At 35.0% G+C, this 16,064-nt stretch overlaps 1 protein-coding gene across 1 annotated transcript; it reads right to left on the reverse strand.

Annotated features, from left to right (window-relative positions):
* Positions 1-339: 339 nt before the first annotated feature.
* Positions 340-15,774, reverse strand: LOC149796138 (uncharacterized). Its single transcript, XM_089966053.1, has 2 exons — positions 12,964-15,774; positions 340-9,156 (listed from the first exon to the last, which is right to left on the reverse strand). The coding sequence occupies exon 2, from the start codon at positions 9,015-9,017 to the stop codon at positions 7,782-7,784; it is 1,236 nt and encodes a 411-aa protein (XP_089822179.1). The 5' UTR covers positions 9,018-9,156; positions 12,964-15,774; the 3' UTR covers positions 340-7,781.
* Between the last annotated feature and the right edge of the window lie 290 nt (positions 15,775-16,064).

Here is a 16,064-nt window from a genome sequence, read left to right on the forward strand (position 1 = left end):
CAAGCAAGAGACAATATAAAAAAAATCACGAATGAATGAAATAAAGACAAGGCTTAAGAATAAACTAAAAATAAATTAATGTTCATTCATCTTTATTTCCATGATAATCTCCACTTGGAAGTGTTATGGAAAAAATTTCATAACTTTTTATTAAACGCCTTTCACCCTCATCAACTCTGGTTATAAAATTTTTGTCCTTCACATGTGGTTAGTGAGAGTTAGAGTGTTCACGCTCCCTTAAAAAAGGGTGTAACCCCTAACAGTGCAGATCTTACTTACATTATTGGGGACGGCCGAGAGAGGTACAGAATCGCTGTAAGAAAGGTGGACTCCATGAGCTCTGGCAGAACGAACTTTATTTAAATTACTGATATAATGAATTACATTCTATATATATATATATATATATATATATATATATATATAAACATCTACATAAACTTTACAAGTTAGATATAAGAAATACATATCCAATTACAATATTCCTTCAAACTTACCAACTTCATACAATTATAGAATTCTTCTTGTGTAGAATATAATGTAAGTAATTAAAACTTGAATAAATTAACAATAGCCAAAGTGTGTAAAAATTCAATAATTCAGACTAATACAACAATCATTTTGTAGAATAGTATTTTACTGAATTTGACCTAAAATACCAAAATATTATGCCCATTAATTTAAAGAATGTTTTATTTCTAAAATTATTTATTACCTAGCATGAAGTTGGTAGTGATCTCGTCTTTACAATAGTCAATATTATGATTACAAAAAAGTATAAATTCTTAATGCAATTTAACTTCCCAATACATGATAGTAAAGAATAGTAAGAGTATTTAAACAATTAAAAAATGTTCCAAACGCGTTGATATAGATTGAACTGTTACCAAACCACTTCACCCTATCGTTTTAAAACATTAAAGATCCCTATATCTTTGAGAGAAAAGAAAATCTTACAAATACAGTTTCTGACATGTAAGAGAGGTGGACTCCATGCGCTCTGGCAGAACGAACTGGTCAGGCAGAGCCGCATCTAGCTTATATGCTATTTGGGAGGTACCCCAAAACCAAATAAGGATGCATTGTGATGCTTGCTCATCTTATAATTGCTAACTGTACACTTTTTCAATTTCTGCCAGAACTCCAGGTTTCATGACCGTTCTACTGTCTGTTCTCTGGATTTGTATACGTCAATACATAAAAATTTGCTGCAACAGCTTTTTCCATGAAACACGTGTACTTTAACTGATAACGTCAGCAGAATGGAATTTTGCTTCCTCAACGTAACTTGCATTAATGTTACTGAGTCTAAATTTAATGACTTAGAATATACGAAGAAATGCGTTATGCAATGTGAGGGATTTTACAATTCCCACATATTTGCATTACAAGAATACAATTTTCAAAAATTGCTTTTAATACACTTTGCTGGAAAGTTTAATCATGACAGAAGATAAGCACAAGGAGCAACAAGAGTACATAACAGACATCATTCCTTGAAACTTACAGTGAAGTTATCATTGTGACCCTAAATAAAACCAGAGATTTTTCAAGCACAATATGACCCTAACGACAAGCCGTGATTCTTCGAGCACACTGTAACCCTCTATACAACCAGAGATTTTTTGAGCACACTGTGACCCTATATATAACCTGAAATTTTCTGAGCACAATGTGACCCTATATACAACCAGCATTTTTTCGAGCACAGTGACCCTAAATACAACCCGAGATTTGTCAAGCATTCCTCCGGGCGACTCATTACGCCAAAATTAGAAGCTTTCTTCCTTATCCAAAGTGCAAGTCATGCACATCGGTTGTTCCATGCGTTTTATAACTACTGTTCTTTTGTGAAAACCATTTTTCTTCTTTTAGTCGGTGACATTTCTTTAAACTTTTTGATACAAAAATCAATCGGGTTCTTCCTAACCTTGAGTAAAAGCCAGCTACAATGTTTGGCCAAGGGAAGGTTTCATATAAATAATGTTTTTAGGTATATGTGACATATAAATAATGTTTTCTTGCAGAAACCATTTTTATTCTTTCGGTCACAGAAACTGTAACTTTTAACCTTTTGACTCTAAAATGAATAGTTTTTTCTTACCACATTTGCAAGCCATCCACAAAGTTTGGTAACCATAGATCAGGAGAAATCAAGTTATTGTGCTGGGGCTATTTTTTATTCTTTCAGTGACCCTTTTAGCCAGAAATTGATAGTGTTTTTCCTTACCCAAGTTTGTAATCCATCCACAGTGTAGTAACAACAGACAGTTAAAAACTCCAGTTATGGTGCAGGATTTTGTTTTTGGCGGGGGGAGAGGGGTAAAACTAATTTAAGTTCTGTAATTCTGACCTGCCACTATTTGATATATCGAATGTATGTTTATAAAATAATTTAATTCCATTTGATAGACATAGCACATCGTATGAAAACTGCACTCCAGTGTGTAAACGTTATCACTTTAATGAGAACACACAGTGCGAGACGTAATTAATCAACAGCATCTGCATTCTTCGTCACTTTACCTAAGCCAAAGTACCGGATTTTGCATTGGCGAGAAGGATAAAAACAAATAGCAAGGTACAGCGTACAGGAATTCGACAGCGATATGAAATTTCGTCGACAATGTTTTAGAAGTAAAAGTAGCAACCTCGTCAGAGGTCGTAACGATCAACGTATTAGCTGAAACAAAACACTTGAAAGCACAACCATTCACGCAATCACTAGCAAATAACTATCGGAAAAGCGTGGAAGGAGTGGTCAGAAGGAATGGAGTTCAGGAATTTCAAAATAATACAGCCCGTTGATCAAAAAGATGCTTTAGTAATCTATGGAGTGGAAAAGATTGCAAGGCTAGAGAAGAGTTTGCCAGACCTGACAACATAAGACTTTAAAGACTAAATCTTTTAAAGGTTCTCAGAGGAAGTCTCGCTCAAAGTTTAATAGGCGTGGGTGAGTGGGTGACAGTGCTAAAAGAACACATGAAAGATTTCAGTTAGACATCAGTAAGGGTGATACCAGTCACAGAAGTTTAACATACTTGATGAGATCACAAAAATGAGTTGACCCAATAGTGAAGAACTTGAGTGTCAAAAAGTGCAACATTCTAGCCCGCAATAGTGTATGCTGCATATTATCTTTCTCTTAAATATTAAAGAAGAAAATTTGCAATTGCACTTAATGGGGTACACAGAATCAACGCGTTTCTTGCTGCACCAATGACACAAGTTTCTCTGCTTTCAATCGTACAACCAGGAAATAGAATTATTCCTAGACGATACAGTTGGCAACCTTGTTCATCAACTGGTCACTTGAGCTGATCCAAGCAAGAAGGTGATGAATCTAAGGACTGATGTGAAGGATAGACTTCTGTGCTTTGACACTGTGTCCCTTCTCTGTGGTAATCTCCTGGGCTCATCTACCAATAGGTCGACTAGGTAGATGAACCACAACAGTTGGGACCACAGGAAGAGTTACCAGGATGAGCTGGAAAATGGTTATCCTGACCTGCTCGAGCACCTGTGGAATTATTCTGAAAGGTGGGAAGGCTACGCATACATATAAAACCACATTAGACTTAAAGTGTTCATTACCCAGGCCTTCTGATCTAATATGGAGAGACATAAAGGTAGAGCTTGTTGTTCAGTCTCCTCGCAAGTCCACCAACGGTCTACCAAACAGTTACTTTGACATCGAATGGTGCAGAGGGTATTCTGTGGGGACCATACAAACCCTCTCAGCACAGACCATCCACCTAGATATTCCTCGTCTGGAATATGTTGGGCTCGGAGAACGATCTCCTAAGAAGCTCCTCAGAGGAGGTTCCAGACTTATATGCAGCGAAATTAGGCATATGCATCTCCCTTATGCCTGACATAAGCTCCTACTGACGTGTTGTTTGAGGCAACCATAACGCCTTATGAAGTTGACACACCCCTTTAAGGCCAGGAACACTGCCCGCATATCCAAGCTGCTTATATGATGTGTCGCTTCGTACCGGGACCAAACTCCCTGAAGGACGACACACTCTGGCTCCAGGTGAGCACACAATCCCGAATCTGATGCACTGATGCACAGAAAGAAGTAGGGTTTCAGGTGTATGAATTGGGAAATAAGCCAGAAACATGCTCTGATTAAGCCACCAACACAGGTTGTCTTGAAAATTTGATCAAAGGGGATACGAGCTGATAAAAAGTTGTTGCTAGAAGCAGGAACTGGAGATGACACAAAAATGCCCCTCTCTGAGGAAAGCAAGTCTGCAGTTGAGTTTAGAGTTCCAGGAGAGAGGCAAAGGCGAGTCGACAATGAAGTCGTGGCCAGAACATTTGTTATGAGTGACAGGATTTAGTCGATCCTCTCAGAAAAAAACACAATCCTCCATAAGCTGTTGTGAAAATTCTTCCCCAAATAGAAGATCTGAGAAGGAATGAGATACGACTTCTTTAGATTGGGCTTAAGACGGAGATAAGTCACTGCTTACCATCATAACAGAGTGCAGGAACAGAAGATCTGGAAGAGATGATGCTCCAGAAAGTCTCTCAAGGCTAAGGGCATATGTTTGGGGAAAGGTGGTGGTCAAACTTGCTCACCCACTCTCTGAATATCTAAGCTTACTCCTACAGCACCAAGCTCAACAGGTGAGAAGGAACATGGGGCATCAACTGACAGAAGTCATGATCAGCTCAATCACATATTTTTTCTGTTTTCAAGTGGTTGCTTACATTCTTAGTTTTTCCTCTTGAGTCTCACCAATATTTGTGAAATTCACTGGCCTTTCCGAGTCAGGAATAAACATTCTTTCTCCTTACTTTTTCCACATTTCCTGCATGGGAACCCTGATTACAAAAAAAAAATTGACCTAAACCCAATACCCAAACAACCTAAAAAATCTCACAAGTCCATATACAAAAGAATTTATTGATAAGAAAATAGCATACTGTTTATTGGATTTTTGTTACATCAACAGACAGATTTTTGTGTGCATGTCCAGTTGTTCTGTGTACTCATACTGATTATGTCACAGAAAAGAAAGCATCGATCAATAAGATTGCAGGAAAAGGAAGCATTCCACAATAATGAGATGAACCAACCATCATATACCTAATAATGGGAAATTTCTGTTTTGCTACATTTTTGATAACTTCCTCTTGATCAGTGATAGTGGTTATTTCTGCAATTTTGCATTTTCTAAGTAAATTATTCATGCTAGGGTCCAACATTCTTTCTAGGTTGCAAAAATGAAACTACACAATTTTTTTTCCTGTTAAAAGTAAGCATTTTTGCTATCATATGTGCAAATGGATGACAACTGTAACCGATGCATATTCTTTGACATTTTAATCTTTCAGTGAATATAAACATATATATAAAAGCAAGTCAAAGATTACTCAGAGTCAGATGTGAGCCTACAATTTACACAATTCTAACCAAGTGGCCAAGTGGTCTAAAGCTCTCACTGTTAAGTATCACTGAGGTCTCACCTGTCTGCGTGGGTTCAAGTCTCGAGCTTGGCCAAAGTGGGTACGTGAGGAAGCTTGCCAGTAGCTTCTAGTGGGTCAGTGATTCTTCCTAGGGTTTTCCTGGGTTCTTCCTCTGCCACTGATAGCCTATCTTGTGCTGAAAAATGGCATAACTCTACAAAAACAACAAAATTATATTATTCTACAATAACATGGGCAGTAAATTTAACAATCCAAACATTAGCATAAGTTAGCAATTGGCAAGGTGGGCTGATAACTGAGCTAAACAAATTAGCTGCATTTGGCTTGTATGTCTTTAGCGCATATATAGAGACTTAAACTTACTTTGGTGGACACTTGTATATAAAGGTCATCTGCTCTTCAATTCTTTGATTTACAAACTCTTTATTTTAAGCTGACTTGCATATTTCATTCCAATGAAAAACTGTCATCACTCGTGTGATTTTTTTTAAAGGACAGGTTTAAAAAGCATTCATGGGATGTGTAGTAATTAAACTTTCACTCATTCCCTGAATTAATCACTATCTGAAGCAGCCTTAATTAAACACTCACTCATTATCTGGGGAAGTCTTAATTAATAATTAAAATTATCCCCAAAAAATATAAAAACAGTAGTTAACAATAAGCATTTAGATTAACATTAAAACTGTAGCAGCCTTAATTAATAACCCAGTTATTATCTGGGGAAGCCTTAATTATTAAAATTACAAAAATTATCAAAATATTAGTTAACAACGAGCATTTTGATCATAAACATTCAATTTGTTTCTGAACCTGTGTGCTTTACCCATTCAGCAAATGCAAAGGTCTTTTATTAGCTACCAGAGACTAAGTACAGCAGTCTTTAAAATTATCAACCTAAGATTTGTTATAAACCAAACAGTTATGATAAATAATACTGGCTTTAACTACTTAAGCCAGTAATAACAATTATGCACAACCAATCAGTTGGCTTAATGTTACATGTATTAGCATTGTGTTGTAAAGGACAATACAATCTAAAAATAGCATGAAATCTCCTAACAAAAATAAAATTTATTGAACAAAACTTTTTGGAAGCAAAATGTATACAGTGAAATATCTCTGAATAATAATAAACTGACAACTCCCAAATAACAATCAAATTTTTTCATAACATTTACCCATTTGTTTTTGTTTTTTTTTGTTTTTAATGAAAGCAGAGACTCAATTTTTTCTCTAAATTCAAATCACTTTCCTTAGTCTTAACTAAAAACATTTTTCTGTATTGCTGTTACAATTTATCTAGACATACACTTATTTCAAGTTTCACTGAATGTCCTTATGAAAGCAATACATGTGTGTGATATTAAGTAAAAATGTATAAAAGAAAACAATTTGTTCACCAAGTAAGTCCCTCAATTATCATCATGTTAAGTACCCTTTAATTATAAAATCAGAGTTCTATTCTTTCAAATAATTGTATATTAGGTCCCAACAGGTGAACTTTACAATCCCAACATAGCAATGCTGATGTTAGGCAGTCTTTAAAGTGGACAAAAGTGTCGTTGGATCTGAATATCTGTATTCACAAAACTCATCAGCTTGAGTACATGCTCGAAGTCAAACAGTGCTCTTCTGTATTACATAATATTTTATCAAATTCTTACTTCAGAATATTATAAAAGTACTTTATTTTTAACTTTCAAATCTTTTCTAAATAATTTAGTATATTAATTAGCATATATAAACCATAAAACCTTACTTTTCAATCAAGAAGCTTCATGAAAATGGGGCCTGGTGATCAATAGGCAATCAACCACAGGATATAAAAGGCTGCAGAGAGTGCCTTACTGTTCTAGAGCCATGTAAATGAAACTTTAAATGAATCACAGTTATACTATATGAAGACTATTTTCATAAGCATATAATAAAATTGCATTTGTTTCCATGGGAATTTTAAAAAATTTGCTTTTAAATATTTTTATCTATACATATATTCAGGCTGTGAAGAGATCATATAGTTTCAACAAAAGGAGAATTGTCTGATGGATCCAAATAGGTTGAAACAGCCATAAAATCTATCAAAATTGGTACTGATTATGCTCACAAGTCCAAGTGCAAACTGCACAGAACCAGATCTTCAACCACATAATGTACTGGCAAATCTGGGTCTGTGCTGGTTGTTAGGAGTAATCAGTAGAACAAACTGCATGGACCCTGATCTGCAGGCACATTATGCTATGGCAGACCAGGATCTTTGTTATTTACAGTTTGACTTGACTTATAAGGGAGTATATATGGTACCAATTAAATATAAAAAATGAATTCACAGTAGATTATTAAGATGAACACATTTCATTCACAAGCATCTTGACCTCAGTTGCTAATATAGATGGAGGCATATAGGAAGAATAATCAGGATATTCATTTCCTGGGTTCAAATTCTGCCAGCTGGCATATTTAAGTCCTCGCCAGCTGGACATAGCAGAGAAATGGCGATGTGTGTATTTTGTCCAGTACAGTGGGAACAGCTCCAACACTGCTGCATGTCGAGGCAGAAATAAGATATGGCTAAGACCAGCTCCATGCATGCCAATCAATACATCCGTCTTAGTAATCCACTGTAGTTGTTCTTTCATAGGTATTGCATCTAACTGAATACCTTGTATGTCATGATCAGGGTAAAACTTTCTCAATGTTAATACCAATTCCTCTTCATTTTTTATCTTCCTCTTCACAAGACCTGTTGGATTATCTGGATGGGCTACATAATTTCTGCGCCAAATAAACAAAATGAATAATTTTTTACACTGTAGTGGTTTGGTATTCTTTATGCCAAATCTCCCCAAGAAAAACTTGTGAAACTCTTCTACATATGGTAAAGATGCCAGTCCATGGAAATTAAGAGGGCTTTCATAACCTAAAATATTCCACACTAACTTTGAAAAACGAACAGGTTTACTTAATTGTCTCACACTGAGTATTTCATCAAAAAGTATTTCCCATGTCTCATCAAGAGCACCTCTAGTCTGTTCATTCATCAGGATGATTCTAGTAAATCTACCCGTCTGGTTAAAAAATGTTATCATCAGGAAAGCATTGTACCAGTCAGTCATGGTGTGATACATATTTGCATATTCATATCTTTTAACAGCAATAGTGAATTTATTGTCTGTTTCAACATTTAAGAATTCTGATGTTTCTAATTTCTGTATTTCATCTATCCACTTGTTAAGATGAGTTCCCTCTTTGCCCTCCTCAAATCTATAGTCAGGCATTCTCTCTCCATCACATTGTATATAAAATGTCTCTGGCATCTTTGGGTCTACAATGACATCTTTAAGCAAGGCGAATTCATTATCGTATCCGATAAAATTTCCAGAACATGCATTATGGTAGTTTTTAAACCATTCTGACATTGGTTCATTATGTTTAAGGAGTCTATACAGGTCCTGAATTAGTCCATTTATCACAATGTGGCTCTTTTCTACAAAGCTGAAAGGTTTCAGGTACAAAATAAAAAACAAAAGCAATACAGCTATGCTAATTTTGCAGATTGATCTCTTCTGTCTCATGATCTGAATTTTCCTTTTTCCCAACCAGCTTTGGTGAGTGAAAACTTCTACAAGTTCACTGCATCATTTTGAAAAGCTTAGCCAGTCTTGCAAAAACCAGTGCAAACAAAATCTATGACACTAATGCAATCCAGCATATCTGAAAATAAATATAAGATCTTGCTATAAAAGTCAGGGTTTAAAAAAAACCAACAACCTAGATTGTCAATGAGCAAGTGCCCACTGAATACTCCCATGCAAGATATAAAAAGAAATACAATTTTTAAAACTGGAGAAATAACTCAAGTACTAATACGATATCAAACATATAGTCATCATAACATAAATCCATAACATAGCTGAATGAAGATATCTCAAGTTTTATAAAGATATCTAACACAGTTCGAGACATATTAGCTTAACAAGAGTGTGATGGTCAGGCAGATGGACATAATTTAAAATAAAAATTGAGATAACTCTTAAAATGCTGAACAAACACATTCCAAATAATACAGGACACACTATCCAGTCAAAATCCAAATAATTTCATGAGGATATCAATAAGGGTTCAGGAAATATTAAGCAAACAAATGTGTGATGGACAGACAAGCTGCCTCCAGTATAACCTTAAAATTCTGTTTGCAGATGTAAGAATCAGTGAATAAATTGTAAATAATCAAACCTAAATGTTCTTCACAAGAATAAACTAATTGTCTTGCAGTCACATTGCAGGACAATATGAAGCAAAAAGACGTGTCCTGGTGTTATTTTTTTAGTTGCCCACACACCATAACAAAGTCCCTCTAATTCTGTCTCCCAAAATCTATCTGTTCTTACAAGGGAAGGTTTTGATTCTATTTTATACATCAGTATTAGATAAGCGTAAAGTCTTTAAGTTGCAAACAAATCACAGAAGTATATCTCTTTGTATGGGAAACTGTATCACCACTGATGTTGTGATAAGTAATGATACTGAGATCCTGATGTGATACAATACTCAGGTCATGATATGATGTACTGTATATCACCACAGCTGTTGTAATACAATATAATCCACATGACCTAATATGATATGTATCTCCATTGCTGTTATGACTTAATATGTATTATTAATACATGATATTACCACAATTTTCTTTCGGCTGATACCACTAAAATGCTTGTTTCCCTGCTATTTTCAAGTCTGGACTATCATAATTCACTTCTATCTGGTTTATCTCATTATCTACAACAGAAACTTCAAAAAGTTCAAAACAGAGCTGCTTGGATTATCTTAGAGAAAACTGACCACACCATCTACCAACTCTGTAACCTCCACTGCCTAGCTATTCGATCCAGAATAAAACACAAAATCCATTCACTATGCCACATTTCTCTGACTGGCTCCATTCCAATACACCAATCTGATCTCAAACATGTGTACACCCCGCTAGAAATTTATGCTACTTCTCCAACACTAGTATTTTCATGGTTAGCACTGTTATAATGAAGTCATATGGACAATATTTATTTGTATACCAGGGAACAGCAATGTGGAATGAACTGCCTATTAATCTTATATGTTAAGACACTGTGATCTCATTGAAGAGTACTCTTAAAATACACCTATTCTGACTACAAGAACAGATTTAAAGACTTAATAATGTTTACTTCCTTAATTATTTTCTGCTTGTTCTTTGTTTTGTAATTTCATTGTGTTTGTGTTTGTAATGTTCTTGTTGTATATGTTTTATGTGTTACCTAATATTGTAAAGCAATTTGAGCTTTGAAAGATTAGGTGCTGTACTAAGTCCACATTATTATTGTTAAATATATTAAAAAAATAACTATGTACTATTTAAGAAGAAGCAGGTAAAGGTATTTTTGGGGGGAATATTTTTCTTTTTTTTATGCAAGAAATTCAAACTTCTGAGGGTGCATTGGACTTTACCAGTCAAAATATGATATTACTTAATTTTTTACTTTTGTCATGGATTGAAATAACAGAAGGTATGAAGGACTGAACAGTTGCTGGAAACTTTAATACACTCACTTGCAGTTTGCACACACAAACACACACACACACACAATTCCCTCAATAATTCATGCCTGCATAACTCGTGAACCTGTGTGTATTGCAGGGACAGGTATGGATCACATTCTTTTTAAACTGGAAAATGCCAAATCTGATAAATATGCAATTTTACTTCAACAGTAAATTTTAATCATCCTTTTCAAGAATCTCGATTTTTAGCTTACTCAGACCAGTTTATTTTTGTTAAAAATTTGTTTAAGAATTACAACGAAAGTAAATAAAAACTTCTCTTATAACATCATATCTTTCAGTCTCTGATTATTTGCACTTTTAGAGAAACAAGATATGAAGGATGCAAAAGTTCTGAACTGCCAAAAAGAGTACACTGCTGTCGGGCATTTCTGCGCACCTAAGGTTTTCGTTTCCATTACTGAAGCAAAACGCATACTGAAATCGAGCGATTCACAAAAATAAAATACAGCAATGCTTACCATTTCAAAAGATGCAATTGTCACTAGAATATTCTGTTCCAAATAATATTAATGTTGGACACAGGGGATACTACCCTCCTGTTTTCCTGACTCTCGATATGTCGGCCTATTCTGCGCATAGCTTTGAAAAGATGTAATGTTTATCCATCTTGCTATAGAAATGAAATAAACTACTTTGGACTGTTTCTGTCAGGAGTTCAGTTGAGTAATTAGGTCAGGTTTATAGCTAGTTTTACAAAATTCAACGTAAAAATGCCAATAAATGGCAAGAGATAAGAGATATTAAGCAAACCAAACTGATCTTGTAAAAAAAGTTAGTAAAGTTCAACATTTTATGAAAAATAAGCTATAACGTGGAAGAGAAACAACAATGAATAGGATGTAAAGTGTTTACAACATCTTGTTGATGTGGAAAAATTACTACAGAATTTAGAAACAGACTATACACCGGGGAATTTGTTGAGAATTTATGTTCTAGCCGCAAGTAGACACGTGTGCAACAACTTCTTGCAAAATTGGAAACTTGGATTAAAATACAGTTTTATTTTAAGGTACACATTTCTATCTTTTATATAATGCATTTATCTGTATGATTCTAAAAGATGCCAAGTAAATCAAATTTTCTGGGTTACAGGTTCAAGAAGGTCATGGAGTGGGTCTTCAAGTTGCCATTTACAAATCCCATTTTTATGTGCATTTCGAGTCTAAATGTGGGATATTTTGGTACACTTTATGAATATCACTGTTCTTAATGTACGATTCTTCTTTCTGGATGCAAAATAGAAAATGACCCAAAATAGCACGTGATCAGATGTTCACAGAAATGACGTATCGTTGCGCAGAATTACCCGACGCGCAGAATATTCCGACATGGCGGTACATCATTCAAGGATTGAGCTTCTGCCTATTCACAATGTTAATTAAATATTGGTGGAAAAAAATAGTTTTCGCGACAAGATCTGTTCCCAAACCAAAAAGATGATATAGGTCTATATGAAAAAAGTTTTATGAATGCCAAGTTGAACTTCTTTATGTAACTTTTCCTAAAACTTTAGTTTTATATGTGCTACTGATCTTGCTCTGCGATATTATTTTTCGACTTGAGAGTGCGTCAAAACGAATGACGAATACAGAACTTTGACAAGTGGGTCATCTGGTTGAAGGCATTCTTGGATGAAGAGTATGAGGGAGTATATCACTGTCATCTGTTATCCATACTTTTACTAAAATACCTACTTTTAAAAAAAAAAAAAAACAATGAAAGGTACTACACTATGACGTATATTTTTGAAAAGGTCAAAACCGAGGAGTCCAGGATACAGCCTTTGCTGTGGTCATTTGAAGTCATATGTGGCTCAGTTAGAGCATTTTGTAATGACTGAAAGTGGTATGATGAACTTTGAAACAAAGATATGTAATTCTGAAAGAATTTGACAAGTTAATCTCAGTCTAGAATACAGACCTCACCCCAACTCTACTCCGTACCAGCGAAGTCTATACTACCTGTCACTAGCCTACACATGTGTCGCTTATCTTTGAGTTATCTCTCTTTTCCTGCTAAATCGCAAACCAGAGTCACGCCTAGGTCATACGTTACGACAGGTTCTATATAACAAAGATTCGACAAGATTTTTTTTTTATTTGAAAAAAATTGCACAATATTTTGTCTGTTTAAAATGAATATTTATTGTAATTCTGTGAGAAAAGCTTCATCAAATGTTAACTTTTAACGTTATAGAAAATATCATTTCCGTTTAAGACCAGTATTTAATAAAATAAATAAATAAATAAATAAATATTTGTATGGGATGGCTAACATGCAGGGCCAGATTAAGGCCTTTGGGGTCCCTGGGCACAGCCAACAATGGGGCCCATATCCATCCTGCCTTGGCCATGGATATATGTAAGGATACAAATTTATGTCAATCTATGAAGAGTACAATAGCTTGGGCAAGAGAACAATTAATTAGATTTATGGGGACAGGTGCATGTTAAATCGCTATACTGCAATGATTTCTAATGTCTGTGTCGGGAGAGGAAGTGATTCTTAGTCCTAGTCGGTGTAACGGTTAAATAAACGAAGGCTTACTTCGTTTATTTAACCATTACACCGACTAGGAAATTGAATGTTAACTTTGATTTTATATCGGAACTGTCAGAGTTGAGTTTTTCCAGAATCGTTGTTTGGAAATTTATAAGTCATGCTGACTACAATTTTGGCGTCTAGTTATAAAAGGCGGTAGATATATTTAATCCTGATTGGTTACGCTAAATAAGGGGCGTGGTTCCCACACGAAATTTCTTGGGTTTAAATTGCCCCCATCGAAAAATCTAATCAGTCTGCATTTTTCCTGCAAGAGTGAAAATATAATGGACTCCGATATTGAATTTAGAAGAAACTCTCTCGTAAAACATTTGTCAAAGGGACCGGGTGTCTGAAAAGTCGATGGACACAATTATGGCGATAGAAGCGAACAAAGCTTGAAAGCACAAGGTATTTGCGTCAGTCTCATGTAATTTGTTGATACCAGTATAATGATTTGCTTGAATATATTTGCTTATATTTGCATGATTTTTTTTTAAATCGGTAGATCAATTCTATTGATATGAGAATAACTGTGTTGAGTTTATCTATCAGAATTCGTACAATGATCTGCTTTATATAAGTTTGACGAACTGTTTGAATTTGTCGTCTTGATTGTTATAGGACTCTAATTTCATGCATTACTTTAGTTGATATGAGTTACGAGAATCCGTTTGAATACGCCGATCTTAGATGATTTAATGTATGCTAAAGACTCGAATGTGTCTATTCGCTGAAAATAGCGTAGGTAATTATGTAATGAATTTCATTCATTTATTTGTGTAATTGAGACGAGAACGGAACTGTTATGTCTTGTGTGATGTTAATGCGAGTCAGTGATTAAATAACCGTTAGAAAGTACATTAATCTTATGAAACTTGGTTTGTTTATGGTCTGCCATGTTTAGCTTAACCAGATAGCCTTTGGCATCTGTTTGAATTCCGATAGGACGATATCTGACATAACAAGGGGGGAGGAATGATTTATTCCCAGAAGGATATCTGACAGAAGATTTAGGTTGCTTCTCTGTTTATTTTGAAAGGGGAAATAGCTCCACTGACGTATCCACGTACCTACTGATCCCAGTATTTACGTACTTACGTATCCACCTACCCAAGAACAACCACAGTGAAGTTGGAGTGGACTGGAAATAAACAGGTTATGAAGTTGTACAAGGCAATGACTTCGATTGTTAACTTGATTATATGATGAACCAATCCTATCCTTTAAAACAGATCGGCTATTTATATAAATATATTTGTGTTTGAAATTCGGTGAAAGATTTATTTCCAAAAAGAAGTGTGTCTTCCTAATGTAATGTATTATCACAGTTGTTTATGAAAATGATTAAATTGGTTGGGGGTTTTTTTTCGTGTACGGAGGCTCGTGTCATTCTGTTCTATATATCTGCACAGATCTCTATTTATTCCACCTGTATGTTTCACACTTTATATTAATATTTACTCGATCCGGGCAATAACCCCGATGCCGATCATCTCCTAGATAACGAGAACCGAATAAAACGGACACACTGTAAGAAGGTACAATCCGCCAATCAACACCACCCACCAGCACCGCTACAATATGGTTACAGTACTATTAACAACACTGCCTATGAAATCAGACGATAACATACGGGGTCCATTGAGCCTCGTTGGCCCTGCCTGTGAAATCAGATGATAATATAAGGGACCCCTTGAGCCTCTGTGGCCCTGCCTGTGAAATGATGTGATAATATACGGGGCCCCTTGACCCTCGTGTGCCCTGGGCACTTTGCCCACTTAGCCCTCTCGATAATCAGACCTGCTAATATTTATAAATTACACATTTTCTAATCAAATTTTTATTAAGTTCACCTAAACAAAATTTGCATTTACGTATTTGAGTATTCTTTTCTGTTTTATGATCAGTCTGTGGAATCACTTGTGTTCAGATATAATTTGAGAGGAATTATTTAAATTTTGCATTGGAATTACAAAGTGATTATTGACTTTGGGACTAAAACACTACTTTGGAATACTGAGGACTCATTGAAAGACAGTGTGGTACATCAAGAAATTCAAGACTAGTATAATTCATTAGGAACATTCTATACTTTTGGACTTGTGATAAAACATTTAGGATTATTTGGGATTTAATTCACAATAGGGTCTTCACTTTGTAACTTTGAAAAATAAATGATATGCTGATTTTACTAAACTTATTGGTTTTGTTTCTTTTTCTTACATAGCTGAAGAAATATTTCATAACAACAATGAGACATTGAAATATATCAGTGGGAGAAACATATTGCTACTGTGATGATATAACTTTTGGGACTATGTAACTACTTTCCTTTTCCATTAAGGAAGTATGCAGACTTGAAGTTCCATATTTTATTTTATTTTCTTCTTCTTCTTCTTCTTCTTCTTCTTCTCTCTCTCTCTCTCTCTCTCTCTCTCTCTCTCTCTCTCTTCAGGAAGAATAGATCTTACAATGTA

This window comes from Sinohyriopsis cumingii, chromosome 7 (assembly GCF_028554795.1).
Source record: "Sinohyriopsis cumingii isolate HCF-2022 chromosome 7, ASM2855479v2, whole genome shotgun sequence".
Lineage (NCBI taxonomy): Eukaryota > Metazoa > Mollusca > Bivalvia > Unionida > Unionidae > Sinohyriopsis > Sinohyriopsis cumingii.